At 43.2% G+C, this 18,026-nt stretch overlaps 2 protein-coding genes across 6 annotated transcripts in view; one reads left to right on the forward strand and one right to left on the reverse strand.

The window, feature by feature from the left end:
• The window catches only part of megf6b (multiple EGF-like-domains 6b), a 72,467-nt gene extending 58,688 nt beyond the window's left edge, over positions 1–13,779 (forward strand). For all 4 annotated transcript variants that reach the window (XM_030419160.1, XM_030419159.1, XM_030419158.1 and 1 more), the window contains 19 exons: positions 113–244; positions 621–749; positions 836–967; positions 2,245–2,373; positions 2,466–2,594; positions 2,924–3,052; positions 3,146–3,274; positions 5,543–5,671; positions 5,798–5,926; positions 7,089–7,217; positions 7,397–7,528; positions 7,608–7,736; positions 7,819–7,947; positions 9,520–9,648; positions 9,831–9,959; positions 10,497–10,625; positions 10,735–10,863; positions 12,114–12,242; positions 12,485–13,779. In XM_030419160.1, coding sequence (XP_030275020.1) covers positions 113–244; positions 621–749; positions 836–967; positions 2,245–2,373; positions 2,466–2,594; positions 2,924–3,052; positions 3,146–3,274; positions 5,543–5,671; positions 5,798–5,926; positions 7,089–7,217; positions 7,397–7,528; positions 7,608–7,736; positions 7,819–7,947; positions 9,520–9,648; positions 9,831–9,959; positions 10,497–10,625; positions 10,735–10,863; positions 12,114–12,242; positions 12,485–12,546 — 2,393 coding nt within the window. In that variant the 3' untranslated portion in view covers positions 12,547–13,779. The remainder of the gene's footprint in view (positions 1–112; positions 245–620; positions 750–835; positions 968–2,244; positions 2,374–2,465; positions 2,595–2,923; positions 3,053–3,145; positions 3,275–5,542; positions 5,672–5,797; positions 5,927–7,088; positions 7,218–7,396; positions 7,529–7,607; positions 7,737–7,818; positions 7,948–9,519; positions 9,649–9,830; positions 9,960–10,496; positions 10,626–10,734; positions 10,864–12,113; positions 12,243–12,484) is intronic.
• The window catches only part of kcnab2a (potassium voltage-gated channel subfamily A regulatory beta subunit 2a), an 89,986-nt gene continuing 85,350 nt past the window's right edge, over positions 13,391–18,026 (reverse strand). For both annotated transcript variants that reach the window (XM_030419171.1, XM_030419172.1), the window contains exon 14: positions 13,391–17,388. In XM_030419171.1, coding sequence (XP_030275031.1) covers positions 17,299–17,388 — 90 coding nt within the window. In that variant the 3' untranslated portion in view covers positions 13,391–17,298. The remainder of the gene's footprint in view (positions 17,389–18,026) is intronic.

Consider the following 18,026-nt stretch of genomic DNA (forward strand, 5'->3'; position numbering starts at 1 on the left):
ACATTTGTTAGCTTTATTTTTTATCTATTTCAGCTAACTAAAATGCTTTTTCACACCTACAAGATGATGTGAATAAAATGTGAATATCAGCCTTCTCTTTTTATTTCTACAGTGTGTCCGGAGGGTTTCTGGGGTCCGGGCTGCACGGAAACCTGCCCAGTTTGTGAGAACCGAGGCGTGTGTGATAAACACAACGGCTCGTGTAGCTGTCCTCCAGGGTTCATGGGCAGATTCTGCCAGAACTGTAAGTATCCACGGTTTGCATTTTTGGTTTCCATAGTAACATGCATTAAACAACCAGCTGAGAAGGAGGAGGAGGAGGATGTGGAATATTTAAATGGTGCAGTGTTGCAGTTTGGAAAAGAAATGTTAGAGGATGGAGTAGCAGTTTTCTCCGAGGTCATTAGCTTTAATCCCTGAAAACCCTCTCAGACATATTTTCACGAAGAAGAACAAATTCATTTCCATTTCAAACAACCACTGGCTCCGAAAGCCTCATTTGACGACTGAATCATGGAACCGAACCTGTCATGGGAACTTGCTGTGCTTGCATACAATGTGGTGGAGTTGGTTATGGGAGATTAGTCTCGATGGTTGAGATATTTTTCTTTCTTGTCCAGCGTGCCTGAGCGGACGTTTCGGTCAAGGATGCCAGATGAAGTGCGTGTGCGAGAACAACGCCCGCTGTGACCCGGTGACTGGGCGGTGCACCTGCGCTCCTGGCTGGACCGGACACAACTGCAGGAAAGGTAGCGGTGCTGGAAAACTTAACACTGAGACTAAAACGTGTTCCCGAATGTCAGACCAAAACTCAAATGTGATGTTTGTGTTGCAGCCTGTGATGTAGGGCACTGGGGCACAGACTGTGCAGAAACATGCGACTGTAGGAACGGCGACGGGAGCTGTGACACTTTGACCGGCCAGTGCAACTGTGAGGCTGGTTACACCGGAACACGCTGCCATCAGAGTACGTAGCTGTGTGTTTGTGTTAGAGCATTTAAATACTGCAGTGCGTCAGGTCTTCTAGTTACTGCATGTGTTATTGTTTTGTTTCAGGTTTTTCTTTGTAAGGAAATTAAGACAAAGTTCTCACACACCAGAACGTCTCATTGGCATGTGCTTCAAACAGTCCTGCACACTGTCGTTACTTTATTAACAGTATTTTAGTCAGAGATGAAGGTTTGAGGACTGAAACATTGTTGATACCTCTATTGTCTGTACCTACGTTCTTCTGTCCCATTCTTGTGAACGCAATATTTTAGGAGGGAATTTTTTCACTTTTGGCACCACTTCACTTGGACTCAAGAATAAACTCATTATAGTTTTGTTGTTGCTCAACATTACATATGGTACAACAAAATTTCACACAAATGATGAATTTATATCTGAAAGGTCAAAGGTCAAGTTCACAAAACATGTTCTAGCTATTATTCAACGCCACAGCCCAGGACCAGCAATTTTACTGGTACAAGGAGGCATAAAACCAAGTTACTCTTGTTTCATTTATTTCAGGTTGTATGAAAATTAAAGCATCTCCAGAAAGATTGGTGAATCCTATGTGTTGCATTCGGCACATTTATTCATTCATTCTGCACAGTGTAATTGTTTGTGTTACCACCAGATTGCGCCAAAGTAATACTTTCAAATCCTGCAGACAGTAGCTTTAATATTTCAATTCAGTCTGTTTGCTATCAGGTTTTTTCGTTTGTTTGGTACATTGCTTGATACAACTACAGTTTTTTCTAAAAAAGATGTTCTGCACGCTGCTCAACATCAAAATGTTCTCATTTTATAGATGTTTCGGTCTCTTTGGACCTTCATCAAGGGACTTCAGAACAGTTCTTACTACAAAGATCTGAAATAGACAATGCTCTGCCTGTTCAAAGTTAATTCTTCAGTGGGGATGTCTCTTGACAATTATATGTGACGTGTCTTCAATCTGTCACACAAAAAAAAGGCACTGGGCAGAACAGTAAACATGACCAAGTGAGACCAAAACATTATTAAGTCTATTTTCTACTCATTGATAAATGAAAACATCGGCTTTATAGCTGTCATAATTCATTTAAAGTTACTTAATTATATAAGCTGGCTATATCTTGAGTTTATTATACATACTGTACAGTATGTTTATATAATTCCAACAACCAGCCTTTATAATACCTGACACTGGACATCAGATGTTATTTGAGGCTACAAATCACTGCTCTCTAAGTCGAAGCTGTGTCTGTGATATTCCCTCAGAGTGTCCTGCAGGCATGTTTGGTCTCGGCTGTCGTCATCGGTGTCAGTGTGACAACAAGGCGTTGTGTGACCATGTGAGTGGAGCTTGTACCTGCCAGGTGGGATGGACTGGGACCTTCTGTGAGAAGCGTAAGAGAAGCTTCTTGATTGCAGAGCCAACTTCACCTTCTGAATATGTATATATGTTACTAACAGGTAGTCTTTTTGTGTGTGTGTTTCAGCGTGTCCTCAGGGTTTCTTTGGGCTGGATTGCCGGGAAAAGTGTTTGTGTCTGAACGGTGGGAGCTGTGATGCTGTCAGCGGAGTTTGCTCCTGTACCGCTGGCTGGATCGGTCCCTTCTGCAACCTAAGTGAGTGACAGGTGCAAGACAGAGAGTTCAGAGAGCTCACAGGGTCTGGTGTCCCTTCTTGTTATGAAGGAAAGGTGGAATCAGAGGCTCAGATGTTTTGTATCTGGACATTTGTGTAGCAGCACCAAGAACATCTTTGTAACGCTGACTCACAGTGGAACAAAAACACGCTTGGTTTCAGAGTTATTCGGGAAAGCCCAGCCCAGTCACACATGAGAAAGCACCAACTCGATGTTCCCCATGTATCGCTTACCAGACACTGGAATTTCCACTTTTGATCAGCAGAGTTCATAAAGAGGTAACGATATTGTTTGTCCCCCTCCTGGCAGCGTGCCCTACAGGTTCCTATGGAGAAGGATGTAACCGAACCTGTGGCTGCCGTAACGATGGCATCTGCCACCCGGCCAGTGGACGGTGTGTCTGCATGCCAGGCTGGACCGGACCCAACTGCACAGAAGGTGAGTGAATACAGCACAGAGAAGAGCAATCATCTGTATGATGGGTAAATCAGGGGGTCACTGGATGGTTTTGTCTGTGTGTTCGTCTCCCAGAATGCCCTGCAGGGTTTTATGGAGCAGACTGTCAGCAGCGCTGCTTGTGTCAGAATGGAGCCACCTGCAACAAGACCAACGGAAAGTGTACATGTGCCAGCGGGTGGACGGGCACGGCCTGTGAACTGGGTAAGAGTCTGTATGTGTGACCACAAAACCACCTTCAGATGGATCGTTTGAAGGAAAGTTCTAATTTATTACAACTCTGGTTTTATTTTCGCACTTTTGGCCATCGTTTGTAATAACAAACTCAAGTCCGGGAACACCAGAGTTGCTATGGTAACAGCTAAAGGGCGAGAAACAGGAAATTACTGGACAGGCCAACATTTACCATAATTTTGAAACCTTTTCATTTTGAGAATAAAAGTGTACAGAAATCTCTGTAGGTGAAAGTTGAACCAGGAAGTCGCTGTATGAAACGATGGATGTTGAGACAGACATTCATTTTCTTACATGGGAGTTTGTTAACAACCAATGAAAAGTGTTCCTGAGCTCATCTTGTAACATCCATTACACAGTCATGTGTTGAACCTCGCCACGTCCTTGGTCATGAACGACTGAGCCTTTCATGGATGAACCAATCATGATTCCATCATCTTTTATCAATCAACTGTTTCAAACAGGTGTCTTTTGTTGCTCATGTCTCAACTTGTTTGAAATCTGTAGCTGACATCAAATTCAGAATAGGCAAATATTTATAGAAATCAATGAAGTTGATGAAGTAAAACATTAAATGGATTGTCTTTGTACTGTTTTCAATTGAGTTAACGTCACAAAGGAATAGCAAATTATCACATTTATTTTATGTTTTGCACAGCATCCCATTTTGGGGGAAACAGGGTTATAAAACTGCTGCTGGTGTTTATTGCCTTGTTTTTTAGCGATTTTGCCACAAATTCCCGGCACGGTGACATTGTTACCCAAATGATCAGTGGAAAAAATCTACAAAAATAAGATCCAGCTGGTAGAAAACCAGAATTTCCATTTAACCACTCCAACTGCTGCTTCTTTTTACTCTCCACATGTGGAACCTGACTTTTTCCAATTTTCTACAGACAGGTTTTTCTTTTATACTTTTCCTTATTTCTCATTCTTATTTTGGACTCAGGCACATTTCAAAATCTGAAGTCACGCATCAACTTTCTGATAAATAATAGCAATATTACTAAATGTGTTAGAATTTGCCAAAAGGCTTTTTTGTCATCTGTCGTTGCCTGACCAAGGTGTTCAAATATGACTAAGCCAAACAAAAAGGAGACAAAACAAACAGCAGAAAACACGGCCTGCAGTGTAAAGAACAGTAAACTATTAGTGACGTATGAAATGACATTGTAAACAAGCAGAACATAAACATAGCAAGTGAGTTCATTGCCGACATGCATACATATTTATCACCCATTGTTTAAATCATTTAATTTGTGTGTGTGTAAGGTGATTTTTTTGGGGGCTTTCGTTCATACTTATTCAAGAGTGGATGCAGACAGGAAACATTAGAGTAGAGACAGACAAAAAGGACACTGAACAGAATCAAACTGGAGAAGTTGTGGTTATGTGGCAGTAACTTTTCAGCTGCCTAAGCCCTCCCAGGCCGGAATCTTTAACTCTTCATAGTTGAGGTAAACCGGAAAAGATATTTAGGAAGTGAATCATAATGATGAAATAAATACAGAACGTGGACTGATGTATAAACACGTGTCATTATGAGGGGGGGGATCTGATGATTTATGTAGTTAGATAGTCTCAGCTCTACACTCTTGTCTACAGTAACGCTGATTCAGCCTCTTCTTGCAAAGCCATAATGATGTTGGTTAGTCTGGACAGAAATGCAAAAGAATAACATCACCTGAACCCTGCAGTAAACATTTAAAACAGAGCTCTGTGGTTGTTTTACTGTGCTGCTCGGGATATCCATCAGCCTGAGTTCAGTTTGCAGCCTTAGTTCATTTGTTTTAGCCCACAGTCTGGTTATTTGCTGGCAGAGTTTGTCCTTTCACCACACACTGTACTGGCCTGCCCTGTAAAAGTCTCCGTCGACCCGGCGATGACATTCCTGCTCGTTCTCCCTCCGAGCTCCGCATCACACACTATCCTCCCTCTGTGCCTGTTACAACCTTCTCCTGTCACACTGTGCCAGGCCCGCCTCCTCTTCGTGACCGGGAAACCTTTAATCCTGTCGCTGGAATGTCTTTACCTTCCAAACTCTGCGGCTGCCACCTCCAGCTGCCAACTCCACACTGTGTCCAACTATAAATTATTGGGGGAAAAAGTAAAAAAAAATGTTGCAGCCCTCAGCAGAAATACGACAGTACAGGTTTTTCCCTGTCGTGTGTGGTTCACATCGTGATGTCTCTGCTTTCTGTCTCTTGTGCTTGTGCACGCTGCTGTATGTTTACACAGAGTGTGTCGTCGGCTGGTTCGGGGCCGACTGCCAGCAGCAGTGTGAATGTGAGAATGGCGGCCAGTGTGACAGACAGACCGGACGGTGTAGCTGCAGCGCTGGCTGGGTCGGAGAGCTCTGTGAGAGAGGTGAGGCGGCCAGTCTGTACCTGCACAACAACCTACAGACGCTGTGACCTCACGCTGCACTGTGGAAACTGCTCGACTGTGTGTTTTTGTTAATTATAACTTCCAATTTGCACCTTCTCTGCTCAGCATGTGAACCAGGCCTGTTTGGCGCCGGCTGCGAGGAGAGATGTCAGTGTGTGCACGGGGCCTCGTGTCACCACGTCACCGGACAGTGTCAGTGTCCAGCAGGCTGGAGAGGAAAACTCTGTGACAAAGGTATGAACCTGCAGTCACAGACGCTGTGGAGCTCTGGCAGCACCTTGTGGAGGAAGTTTGGATTAAAGAAAACTTTTATTGTTTGGATAAAACACTTTGACTTATTGCTCCGAAGGTTTATTTTACATTATGTCTAACGCACTTTTTTTCTTGGTATTGTTATTCTGATTCTCCAACCTGTAATTCAGCATGCTGTTGAGGAAGTGTGATCCCATCTCTCTCTCTCTTGCTGTTCATGAGGTTTCTTTTCTTTATTATCCTGATGTTGTTCAGATTTGCCCTCTGTTTTATCCTTATAGCCCAGAATTATAAATTTGCCACAGAGGGGAAAAAAACCCCTACATATACAAGCTTTTGGAGCTGTGGCCCAGGAGTTAGAGCAGGTCGTCTGCTAAGGACAGAAACATGGTCAACACAAGTATGTGAAAGCAAATGACAACGCGCAGGTGGAGACAAACGGAAGTCCTCACAGGGGCGATGTAGAGCAAATCAAAGTGTATCCATGAGAGCAGTGGTAGAGGAATGTGTACTGCTGTGCCTCCTGCACAAAAAGGGAAGAGAAAAATAAATAAAGGACAAGAGAAGAGATGACAAGGTGTCATAAATAAGGCCATGCATATGTACGTGTCATCTAAAGCTTTGTCAAACTGGTCAGCTGTGGTTGTTTTGAGTGGAGGTGAACCCAAACAGAAGGGCCCAGCTTTCTCTTGTTGTTTCATGCTGCAGAGCCCACAGGCTGCAACGTCCTGACCGCAGCTCTCGCTTGCGTTGTGATTTTCAGGGGTCACTCCAGATCGCAAAGATGCCTGAAATCTTTATACTTTAAAGTGTCTGCCTTGGGCAAGAGTGTGTGTGAACAGCTGAGCACAGGAAAACATTTTGGGGCGCTTTGAATAGAAAGCTCCTGAAGAGCAGGTTGGTACCTTGCATGCAGGCGATGCCACCAGTGTTCAAATGGGTTTATGAATAAGTGAATGTGACAAGCATTGTAAAGCGCTTTGTGAGGTTTTTAGACTAGGAAATATACCTAATTATCAGTCAAAATTACATACTAATCAACATCTGTAAGAATGAGTGATGATCAGGATAAAAGATGATGTACAGAATTACATTTCCTCCCAAGTTATAGCTACAAACATCTCTTATGATTGTTTCCCTTCAGCGTGTTTGCCGGGCATGTATGGGAAGGGTTGCGTGCAGCGCTGCAGCTGCGCTCAGGGCACGTCCTGCCACCACATCTCTGGAGACTGCGGCTGTCCCCCTGGATTCACAGGAAATGGCTGTGAACAGAGTGAGTGCTGCAGGAACAATATCTGCCTCCACTGCTTTTCAGTCCATCTGGACGATGAGCATGTTTTTATGAACGCATTCTTGCATTTATAAAAACACACTGCATGACACATTTATGATAAATCAGAAAGCGGAAACATTTCTAACAAACGGCACATGTGAACTCCCTCCCTCCATCAGCTTGTCTGCCAGGAACATTCGGACAGAACTGTAACCGGGTCTGTCAGTGCTCCCAGACAAACCAGCTCTGCCACCCGGTGTCTGGATCTTGTTACTGCGCTCCGGGTTTCCACGGCCCCAAATGTGACCAAAGTATGTAAAACATCATATTTATACCTCTCAGTCATGTCACATCACATTTAAAAGTACTAAAACTTGTCTTCATCTGTAGTTTGTGGAGAGGGTCTTTACGGTCCAAACTGTGAACGAGAGTGTCGCTGTGACAACGGAGGGAAGTGCGTTCCTTCCACTGGAGCCTGTGAATGTCCGGCAGGGTTTATCGGAGCACGCTGCAACATCAGTGAGTCTGAAACCACAATGGAATAAATCTGTAATTGATATAAGTACGGGATGACAAGTCAACTGGTGTCTGGTGGTTACAGCGTGTCCAACTGGCCGTTACGGAGACGACTGTGCTCGGGCGGTTCTGTGTGGAGACGGAGCCCAGAACAACCCGGTCACCGGTCGCTGTGTGTGCCTCCCCGGACGCAGAGGGGAGAACTGTGGCCACAGTGAGTTTTCAGCTCAGCCAACATTGGTGTGATTTTTATTTAGTTTTGGTGTTCTGATCCAACACAGCAGATCACTGCTTCAGTCTCTCTACTGAATAAGAAATATGTTTTTTTTTGCAGCAGATTTGATGTATAAAGAAAATAAATCTCGGGATAAAACAAAACTGTGAACACAAATAAATTAAGGTTCTGAATACAAATGAGTTGTGAAGAAACAGGGCTGCTTAAACCAGGTCAAGTTATTTCAGAATTCAATCTTTACATGTTTGTCTGTGTAGAATCTTTCTGTCACCTTCACACAGGACTCATATCACCTGGGGACCTGTAGTGATTTGCATTAGTTGCAAAAGTCATCTGTGATTTAAAATCTTGTCCAAATCTGTCATGTCTGCAACTTATTTTACCACAAATAAGCTACCGTATTTCACCACACAGCATCTTGCGAAATCTATGTGTTGTGTGTCTTTTTTTACTATCTGTTTTCTGCTGTCAGACAACTGAACAGGTAAGAAATTGTATTGCAGCTCATAAAACGTTCAACAGCTGTAAACAGCTGTGCTGTGAGATCGACTGTATCTTATAAAAGCGATGACAGGGAACGTACGGGTTGTCAGATTCAAGTAGAGCCACAAAGCATCTGTTCCTCTGGTTTAAATACGCTACAAGAAATTGTATTCATGGTTCTAAAGCATGCAGAAGCTGTTTTATTAATGTGTCTGCTGAAGATGCCTCTGAGACGTTGATGTTACGTTGATAGCTTGACATCATACTCTGGTCGGTAGATTCAAGTAAAATACAGATTTTACTCCTCCTTTGTGAATGCACGGCACAAAACACTGATGTGGGAGGTTTTAGTGTGAGAGCAAAGTTTATATGATGTCACTAAAACAGTAAAAGAAAAAATGCTTCTGGAGACATAATACAAAAATACATGAGTCATGTGATTACTGCAGCTTAAATACTGGTTAAAATTAAACTTTATTTAATAGTTATGTCACTGTAATCAAACAGAGAAATGTTTTATATACAATTTGAAAGATAACCGTTTACGGTAAAGTAGCAACTGTTTATGGTTATAAAGCATTTCATTGTTTGTTACCAGTAAAATAACATATCTGAAGTTTAATTAACTATCAATGTAACATTTATTAATGATGGTTATTGTAAAGTGTTACCTGCACTACTACAGAAGAGTGATAGATGTTGTACAAACACTAGCATCAGATGTAACATGACTCAACAGACATCTTTGTTTCATCTATGACCTCTGAGAAGGAGCCTTCTGATAATACATAGACTCCTCCGTGCAGGTTTCCATTAGTGTCTTCAACACTCTGAACGCACCATGATTGATTACGTGGGTCAGTTTTCATGTCAAGGTTGTTTTTCTCATGCACAAGAATGAAGAGCAGCAAATGACTCTGAGGGGATGAAAACAAGCCCTGATGTCTGCGAGTCGCATTATTCAAAAGAAGAAAGCCGACTGTATTTGTCATCTTGTATGTGTGTGTTTAGATAATGAAGCAGAATGTTTTCCTCAGGTTAATTTGAGTGTGTGTTTCCTGCCCTCAGGCTGTCCTCCAGGCTGGTTTGGGGCGGACTGTGTCCAGCGCTGTAACTGCAGTAATGGAGGAGTGTGTGACTCTGCTAGCGGCAACTGTACCTGCGGTCTGGGCTGGACCGGAGCACAGTGCGACAAAGGTGACAGCACTCACACTCTGCAGCCAAACCTACATCTGCACCTGCTTCTGCTCATTATCACATACATAATGTGTTGCAGCACTGTATATGCAGAGACTAGGGTGAATCTGTGTTCATGTTTCATTATTTTTAACAATGTCTTCCTGTTGTTTTTTTTTGTTTCCCTTCCATCTGCCTCACAGAATGTCCTGCGGGCAGATTTGGTGCCAACTGCCAGCTGACATGTGTCTGTCATAATAACGGCACATGTGACAGAGTGACGGGGACGTGTCAGTGCGGTCCAGGATACTACGGACATCAGTGTGAACACGGTGAGAACTGAACAGATTAACAGCAGTAAGAATCCAACCAGACAATTAACGCCACATTTCAGCAGATACCAGAAGAGCGTTGAGATCAACGACAGCAGAGGACAAAACAAACGGATGTTTTACTGGAAAATCTAAAAACACTCTGCTAGTAGTCGAAAGTAGACCCTAATACTCCTGCACTCAAAATCCTGCTTACATTCTTTTATCAAAACAATTGATAGAAAATTAAAGTGTCAAATATGATGTACTTGTTCTACGGTAAAATGTCATCTGATTGCGGAATTATTATGTACAACATTATTATATGACATACATAGTGGCCAGTCCAGATGGAGCTGGTTTGAACTACTTTAAAACAGTTTGGTGGTTCAGGTCCCTTCAGAGGGTCACCAGATAAATCTGAGTGGTCATGAACAAGTTCTACTTCTCAAATTAGTCAACATTCCTCTGATAATGTTTGTTTAGACTGATTTGTTAATCCAGCGAGGAGAGTTTAAACCATAAAGGTCAGTTTTAAATCTCATCCCTCGTCCTCAGCGTGTCCTCCTGGTCTCCACGGCCCGCTGTGCCAGCTGCAGTGTGACTGTATGAACGGAGCCTCCTGTCACCCGGCGTCAGGACACTGCATCTGTCCTCCAGGACACCACGGAGCTCGCTGTCACAGAGGTCAGTCAAATCACTGCCGATTACCCCGGATCACAGCAGGATTACTGCAGTTTTCACGCCTGATTTATTTTGTCTTTGTGAAACTGTTTGTCCTGCTGTCCTCCCTCAGTGTGTGAACAGGGGACCTATGGTCACGGCTGTGTCAAGGTGTGTGACTGTGAGGACGAGGCGCCGTGTGATCTGGTGACAGGAAGATGCCTCTGCCCGCCGGGGAAGACTGGATCCAGATGTGACATCGGTAATCTCCTGTCCTTTTTAAATCTAAACACAGGCAGTGTGAGCTTCAGAGCAAGAAGATTAAAATGAAATCATGTCACCTGACTCTGCATGTGCTTTATTTAAGAGAAAGGAGGGAGGATGTCAAGTTGCTCGTTCATCCAAAGGCATACTGGTTTTCTATATAGATTACATTTTCAAAGTTAAGTTTAGCTAAAGGTTGGATGTGTTTGGGTAGCTTCACACCTGTTTGGTTGGGTTAAACGGTTCCCGATGTGTTTTCCCTGATAGTGTGGCTTGTTCGGGCTGGTTTGAAAGCTGTCAATCAAACCTGAGTGCTTGAAAAGGTCGGTCTCGGTCCGCTTCCAAGCAGATTCTAGTGCAGTTTGTTTGTGGTGTGAAAGCAGATGGATCAACCTTAGCATTTTGATGATAGATATATAATTTTAGCTCAGTGTAGAAGCTGAATTACTCATAAATCCATCTGTTCATTGTGACCTGTTCAGGAAGCGATCATATAATCGGTCTGTAGCTGACAAGCTGTGTATTTATGTAAAATCATTTCATGGTAACATGTGCACACATCAGCCAGAGAACTTCTCTTGATTAATAGGTCATGCGCTGTTGAAACAGCTGAGCTGTATCCTGCTCCATGTACTTTGTCAGTTCATTGAGTCCAGTGTATGTGACAGTGATCCAACAGTAATCATCCCTGAATGTTACTGTACAAGACGTCTCCATTCTGTCATGTCTCTACACGTTAGTCATTATTCATAACTTGCTATCAATTTGCAGTTTAATAATACAGATAATCCTAATAATTAGTTATTTCTTCTTGAGCTCTTTGTGACACCAAGGAACATAAATACACATCAGCAGCATCAATTGCTTTGGAGTTTCCTTCCTGTGGATTTCCGCTCGTGGATGGTGATGATACGCTAATGACACAGATCAAATCAACAAGCTGTCTGTCGGTCTGGTATAACTGAACCGTACTGCAGTACTAAACACACCCATAACACCTCAGGTTGACTTTGAAATCAATCTTCCATTATCATGACTTTAAGAAAACAGTTTCCGGTCTTCATGCTTGGCTAACTGACTGCTGGCTGTAGCTACCATATTCACTGCATTGACATCAGCAGTGGTATACATTTTCTTGTCTCCCCGCTAGAAAGTAAATAATCGTATTTCCAAAAATAGTCAGACTTTTCCTTTAAAAGTGCATCAGCCCCTGCGTAGTTTTCTGAAGCTGTACTGGTTCTGTTTCAGACTGCAGAGCGAATCGTTTTGGGCCTGACTGTGCGGAGACCTGCGAGTGTGAGAACGGGGCGCAGTGCGACCGACGCAATGGCCGCTGCAGCTGCCTGCACAGCTGGATCGGACTCTCCTGTCAGGAAGGTACAGTAACGAAGAACCAGCACGACTGACACGCCTGCTTTTCGTATACAGTCATCATTATACATCCTCCGACTCCCGAGGGAGAGCAGGAGTGACATTTCTGCTGACCTGGTGGAATAAGAATAAATAACTAGTTTTACTGTTGAACTGCCGCATCAGCACTTTGTCCTCCTGGGTGTCATCTTTGTTCTGATCAAATATGAATGTGTGCTGAGCTGGACTCACCAATGTTTTCTCCTCAGGTGGACCTCCACGTCGCACCTACAGCAGCAGGGGAGACTCGCAACACGACAACTCATTATAGCACCAAGAGACTCACACTGGGACAGATCAGCTGTTTTGACCGGAGTGACTTAAGTTGAGTGAAAAGTTTGTGACAGCTGGAAGACCTTCATGAAAATAAGACTCTCTGGTTGAGAACTGCAAGTTTCATGTTTGGACCTGAGCTGGATGATATATCCTTTTTTTTTCCCCTCGTATGCCAAAGTGTCCTTTTGAACTGTTGGAGCTTGTTTCATCAGCCCGACCTCGCGGGTACTGGTGATTTGTTTCTCGCAGTCAGATTGGAACGACGAGCAGCTTTCATCCGCAGAGTGAAGCGTCGGGGGATTGTGGGCATGTTTACTGCACTTTTTGGTATCATGTGTTTAATATTTTGTCCTCAAAACGCCTCCTGCAGGTACTGTATATAAAATAATCTAATTTTTTTTAAGGATCTTGGTGATATTGCTGGATATGAAACCATATTTCATTACTTGCTTGTTTTATGAAGTTGTTTCTTCAGTCTATACAACATGAAGTACTCCCCTCAGTCTAATGGTGCTATGGTGCTTTACTGTACAACACAACAAAGACTCAGACTTCTGCAGTGAAGCACATTCCTCTTGACTAAATGTGCCTTAATGGACAGCTGGAAATGTTACAGTTCGCTAAAGATCACAGCTAGCATTCGTTTGTACCTCCTTCACCATTTGAATATTTTTATTTTGAATTGATTTTTGTGTATAAATTTGCTTCATATTTATATTTCACACAGTCGTATGCCATCAAATATACCGCAACGTTTAAAAATGCATCCTTGTTTCCACTGGAGAAAAAGAGACAAAGACAACCCAGAACGATGCCAATAAAAGACAGACACAGAAATGTTGGTTTACCATTCTTATTTTATCATTATTTCATTGTCATTGAAGATCGAAGCTGTACATCCTGTCTAAAGTCAGATTCAAGCACAGTGCAGATAGCAACGCCTGCAAAAGAAAATTAAAAAACAGAAAGAGAGAAAAAAAAGGCAGAGGTGATCACAACCAGAAATATATATATACAAAGGTCAAACTATGTACAGGAGATACCAGGCTCTCACTACGTCATCCTCAGAGTGAAATCAGTCCTCGTGATGCAAACTCAACACACACAAAAAAATGCTTCCTCAAATCGATATAATACTGATAGGAAAAAATGCAGCATGATGGAAAAAAATGTAAATAAAATAAGAACAGTTCTTTTGATTCTCTCTACTGCATTAAAGGCAAAAACATAAAAAATATATTCTCTGTGTAACCTTCTGTAAAATAAGCTCTCTCTCTCCGTCTGTGGCTCTGGTTTAATTTCTCAACTAGTCATTAAAATGTTAGAACTGCGAATATGAGCGAGCTCGGACCACTTAAAGCATGAGTTTCTCCTGCACAGGCAAGGGTGCTCGGTAACAACACGTCAGCCTTAGAACATTAAAAGTTATTTTCTACAATGTGCAGAAACCTTTGAACACATCAGCACGCTGTGAAATAACACTGATGGTCAAACTAAATGCACAGCAAAGCCGTTTAAAGGACAAATTTGACATTTTAGGGAAAAGTTCAGTTTCTTGCTGAGAGTATGATGAAAAGATTGATAGCGCGTTCATATTTTTGGTTAACTTAGCTCAGCATAAAGTTTCCTGCCCCGGGATTCCAGGCAGTGCAGCACTGTGCGACTTCGTAAAAGCAGGAGCCATTAAAGACAGTGATGTAAAGGGAACAGAACACTGATGCAGTAGTCAGGAACTTTAGTTTGCTGTGATGGAGATTAATTTAGGACGTCCCTTGCCCATGACATGATGACCCTGTGTAAGATTCGTTCACTGTCAACGGCTCTTCATCATTAGGACTTAAAAATGATTGGCTGAGGTAAGAAAGATGTTTGTCAAACCAAACGATGGGAAAACAGGTCAACACAGTGTTTACTTTGAGTGTTGATTAAACAAACAAGATGTAACTTGATGCAACTGAGCTTTAAAGGTGCTGCGAGGTGGATTTATCATCTTTGGGCAGAGGTTTCTTAAATTGCATCTACATCTCCTTCACTTGCAGAAACCACGCGAAGAGAGAGGAAATGAGAAAATGTGTCGAAAGAGTAATGAGTTTCCCCTGGAGCCTCGTGTGAAGCGACATCCGCCATCTTGTTTACATGTAGCAGATTGAAGGGTTGGAGGATCTATATCTCATGGTGTTCATCTTTATGTCCTCCAGTTAGGCTGTTCTCCTGCATCCTCGCTAACTGCTCCTCAGAGATACCTCCACACCCCCCTCCAGAGCTTCTTTATGCTAAGCTACGTTAGCCGTTAGCTTTGCGTTGGTCAATCTTTTCGTTTCTAACTCTCGGCAAGAAAGCGAATAAGCAAACTTTTCCTCCCAAGTCTTACACTTCCTCCCCGCTCCCTGCGGATGAAAATATTAAGACACAGAAACTCCACAGACAAAACGAACTAAATGGTCTTCGCTTATCTTACTATTATTTTTTTCTGGATAAAACATTGGCTCGCGCCAGTTTTATTCACTCAGACACAGCAAATCAAATGTATACAGGGATCAATTTATACAACAGGCTAAAGCAAGGGATTATTAGTTTAATCGGCCCCCCCCAACACACACACACACACACATTCAGACACATAAACAGGATCAACAGCAGAGACGTTAAATCACTTTGCCATTGTTAAAACTCACTTAGGAGGAGTAACGAGGCAGACTGTAAACCTCATCCGCACAAATCCCTCACTGCAACCTCACTTTGATTATCCCCTCCACTCTCATTCACACATCACTCGCACTAATATGACAGTTTTATTCATCTGTACTGTGTTTCTTTTTTTTCCCCCTCTTGCTAAGAATCAATAGTTTATCAGCTGTTAGTAAAGATTTGTTATCTACACGTGTTAATAAGCGGAGCAGCGTCACCTTGCTCGTCCCGTAGGCTGGGTGAGGAGGGTCCATGCTTCGAGGATGTGTCACATGCTATCCACTTGTGCTCAAATCACAGTAAGAGAGCACCCGACAGGAGAGAGAATGATATAGGGCGGCTTCAATTTTTTTTTTAATTTTGCGATTAATACTTCTGACACGTCTCAGGTCCGTATGTCGCCTGAAACAAACCTTACCGATCCTAAAGCAGGTAGCTGTACTATGCATTCTGTATATGAAGGACTTTATTTGTTTTACGAGTATAACAGCTTTGTCAAGTAAAGATATATATGGAGTAAAGTCCATACCATAGATGGATAACAAGCTGGACAGCACATGCGTCAAGATGAGTTCTATAATCTTGCAGGAAGTGAGAGTGAAACCGTGTCGGCAAAGAGAGATGAAGAAGAAGAAGAAGAAGAAGGAGATCTTTGGCTCGAGCCACGCTGAAATGTCACTGGTCCTCCCCAGTGTCCACACATGAACGAAAGACGACAAGTAAACACAACCTCCTGACCACGTGCACGCCAACGCACGACTAAAAACCACCTACTCTGTTCCCTGAGCTGCTGCCACTCACTGATTTACTGGACACACACATGCACACACACACACCACCACACACACCGCCTCTTCTTTCCTCGCAACAAATGTCACTTGCCAGCACCAACCAGTCAGCGTTCCCGTGTACACTGGGCACAAGATGGAGGCAGCTGTCGAGCTGCTCATCTACGCTGAACGCCCACAGCACAGTCTGATGCAACTGTAAATAAGGCAAAACACTTGAACAGAACTCGATCAAGGAGGAGTTTTCCACAAGGCGTGGAGCCAGCACTGATGGGATCACTTCCTGAACACAATGACTCTGCGTTTGATTTAACAGCTCCGACCATTAGGGATGAAAGCTAATCTCTTCACTGGCAGACGGGTTGCCCTGACACGTCGGCTCCTGACCAGACCGCTTCGAGACGGATGAGGAGGAGGGAGCGCCTCCGCCCTCCTCGTCCAGACAGCAGCAGGGTCGGAGCGTCGGGCCGGATAAAACACAGCGCCAGTGAAGACAAAGAGGGAGGATGAGGAGAGGGAGTTATCAGGAGGAGATATGATTCTATAGTGCAATGGCTGTGAGATAAGACTATTGTAATACCCATCCTCCCCCCTCCTTTAAACTACCCTCCAACACCCACTGACAATACTAAAGTGCTGATTGTTAAAGCCCGCGAGAGGCTCGTACACTGATAATGTCGACAACACAAACAGCTTTTCAGAGAAACCTTGACGGACTCAGTACAGTACACACGTGTTTGTAAACAGAACGTCCAAGGAACAAATGCATGGCTATGGTACATGTGCAACAGAGTAGTTCTCATATATTCATACAGTATGAACTTATTCTTCCTTTTAGTTGCATTCAGTTTTAGAAAAAAAAAAAAAAAAAAAAGAAAGAAAAAATATCTGGCTGCCAAGCAAGCGTGTGCTTAATTTTTTTTTTTTAAAAAGATATTTTCGTCTACGGTTCTTAAAATACGTTCAGCTGAATTGAATGTATAACTGATTTAAGTATGAGCGCATATCCCTAAACCTCTCTTCCACTTTTGTCTTTCTTTGTCATTCCCTTCCTTTTTCCCGTGGAGGTGACTCTATTTTTTCCCCCCCTTTTCTTATCTTATCTTATCCCCGTGACTCTAAATGAGGTGCCCTGGGTGGCCTTGGTGTGGCCAGACTCATGCGCCAGGGTCTCACTCAGTAAAAGCTCAAGCAAACAGAGGATCAGGCAAAGGTGGGGCGCTGCGGCTGCAGCCCGGGTGCAGCCCTGCCGGGCGGGGCCGTGCTGCCCGTTAGGAGCGGTAGTCCTTTTTACTGTACGGCTTGTTCCCCAGGATGCTGTCCACCTCATGTGTGATGGACGATGACAACTTTGGAAGAACCTGCGACAGGAGAGAGACACAGATGGTAAACATGTTCTTACTGTTTGTGGTCATTCTTCCCTTTAAAGGGCAACTCCACCAATTTTACACATTTAAGTGTGTTAACAAGGCTTCAAGAGTACAGCTGTATATGTGAAGAAAGTAGTGTAAAGCCTCTTGTGGCTCCAGAGGAAACTGCATTTAATCTGATTCATGTGATGCGATGTCACTCAGTGGCTAAATTGTATTGTGGGTAATGTAGGCACCAGGTTTTGGAAATAAGTATATAACAAGAGTGACATCTGGTTGTGCTGCATCGATTTAAAAAAGTGTTTGGTTTGTTGCTTTTGAAAACCAAGAGCCTACATTCCCCATAATGAAACTTAGCCCCTGAGTGACATAACTGGAGGAAATGTATCAGATTACATGCAGCTTCCTCCGGAGCCTTAAACTGGCTTTATACCTCTTTTTTACATACACTTTTGGACAAGCAAACACACTTTAAGTTGTAAAATTGGTGGAGTTACCCTTTAGGAAATTGTGTGCCGTTGCATGTCACAGCCTCTAGATAGCGCAGAAGGGTGACTCAGCAGTTGTCAACATTGTTGTGGTCTCCACTCTGAAACTTTCAGCTCTTTACTATTGATACAGCAACCACG

This window comes from Sparus aurata, chromosome 6 (assembly GCF_900880675.1).
Source record: "Sparus aurata chromosome 6, fSpaAur1.1, whole genome shotgun sequence".
NCBI lineage: Eukaryota > Metazoa > Chordata > Actinopteri > Spariformes > Sparidae > Sparus > Sparus aurata.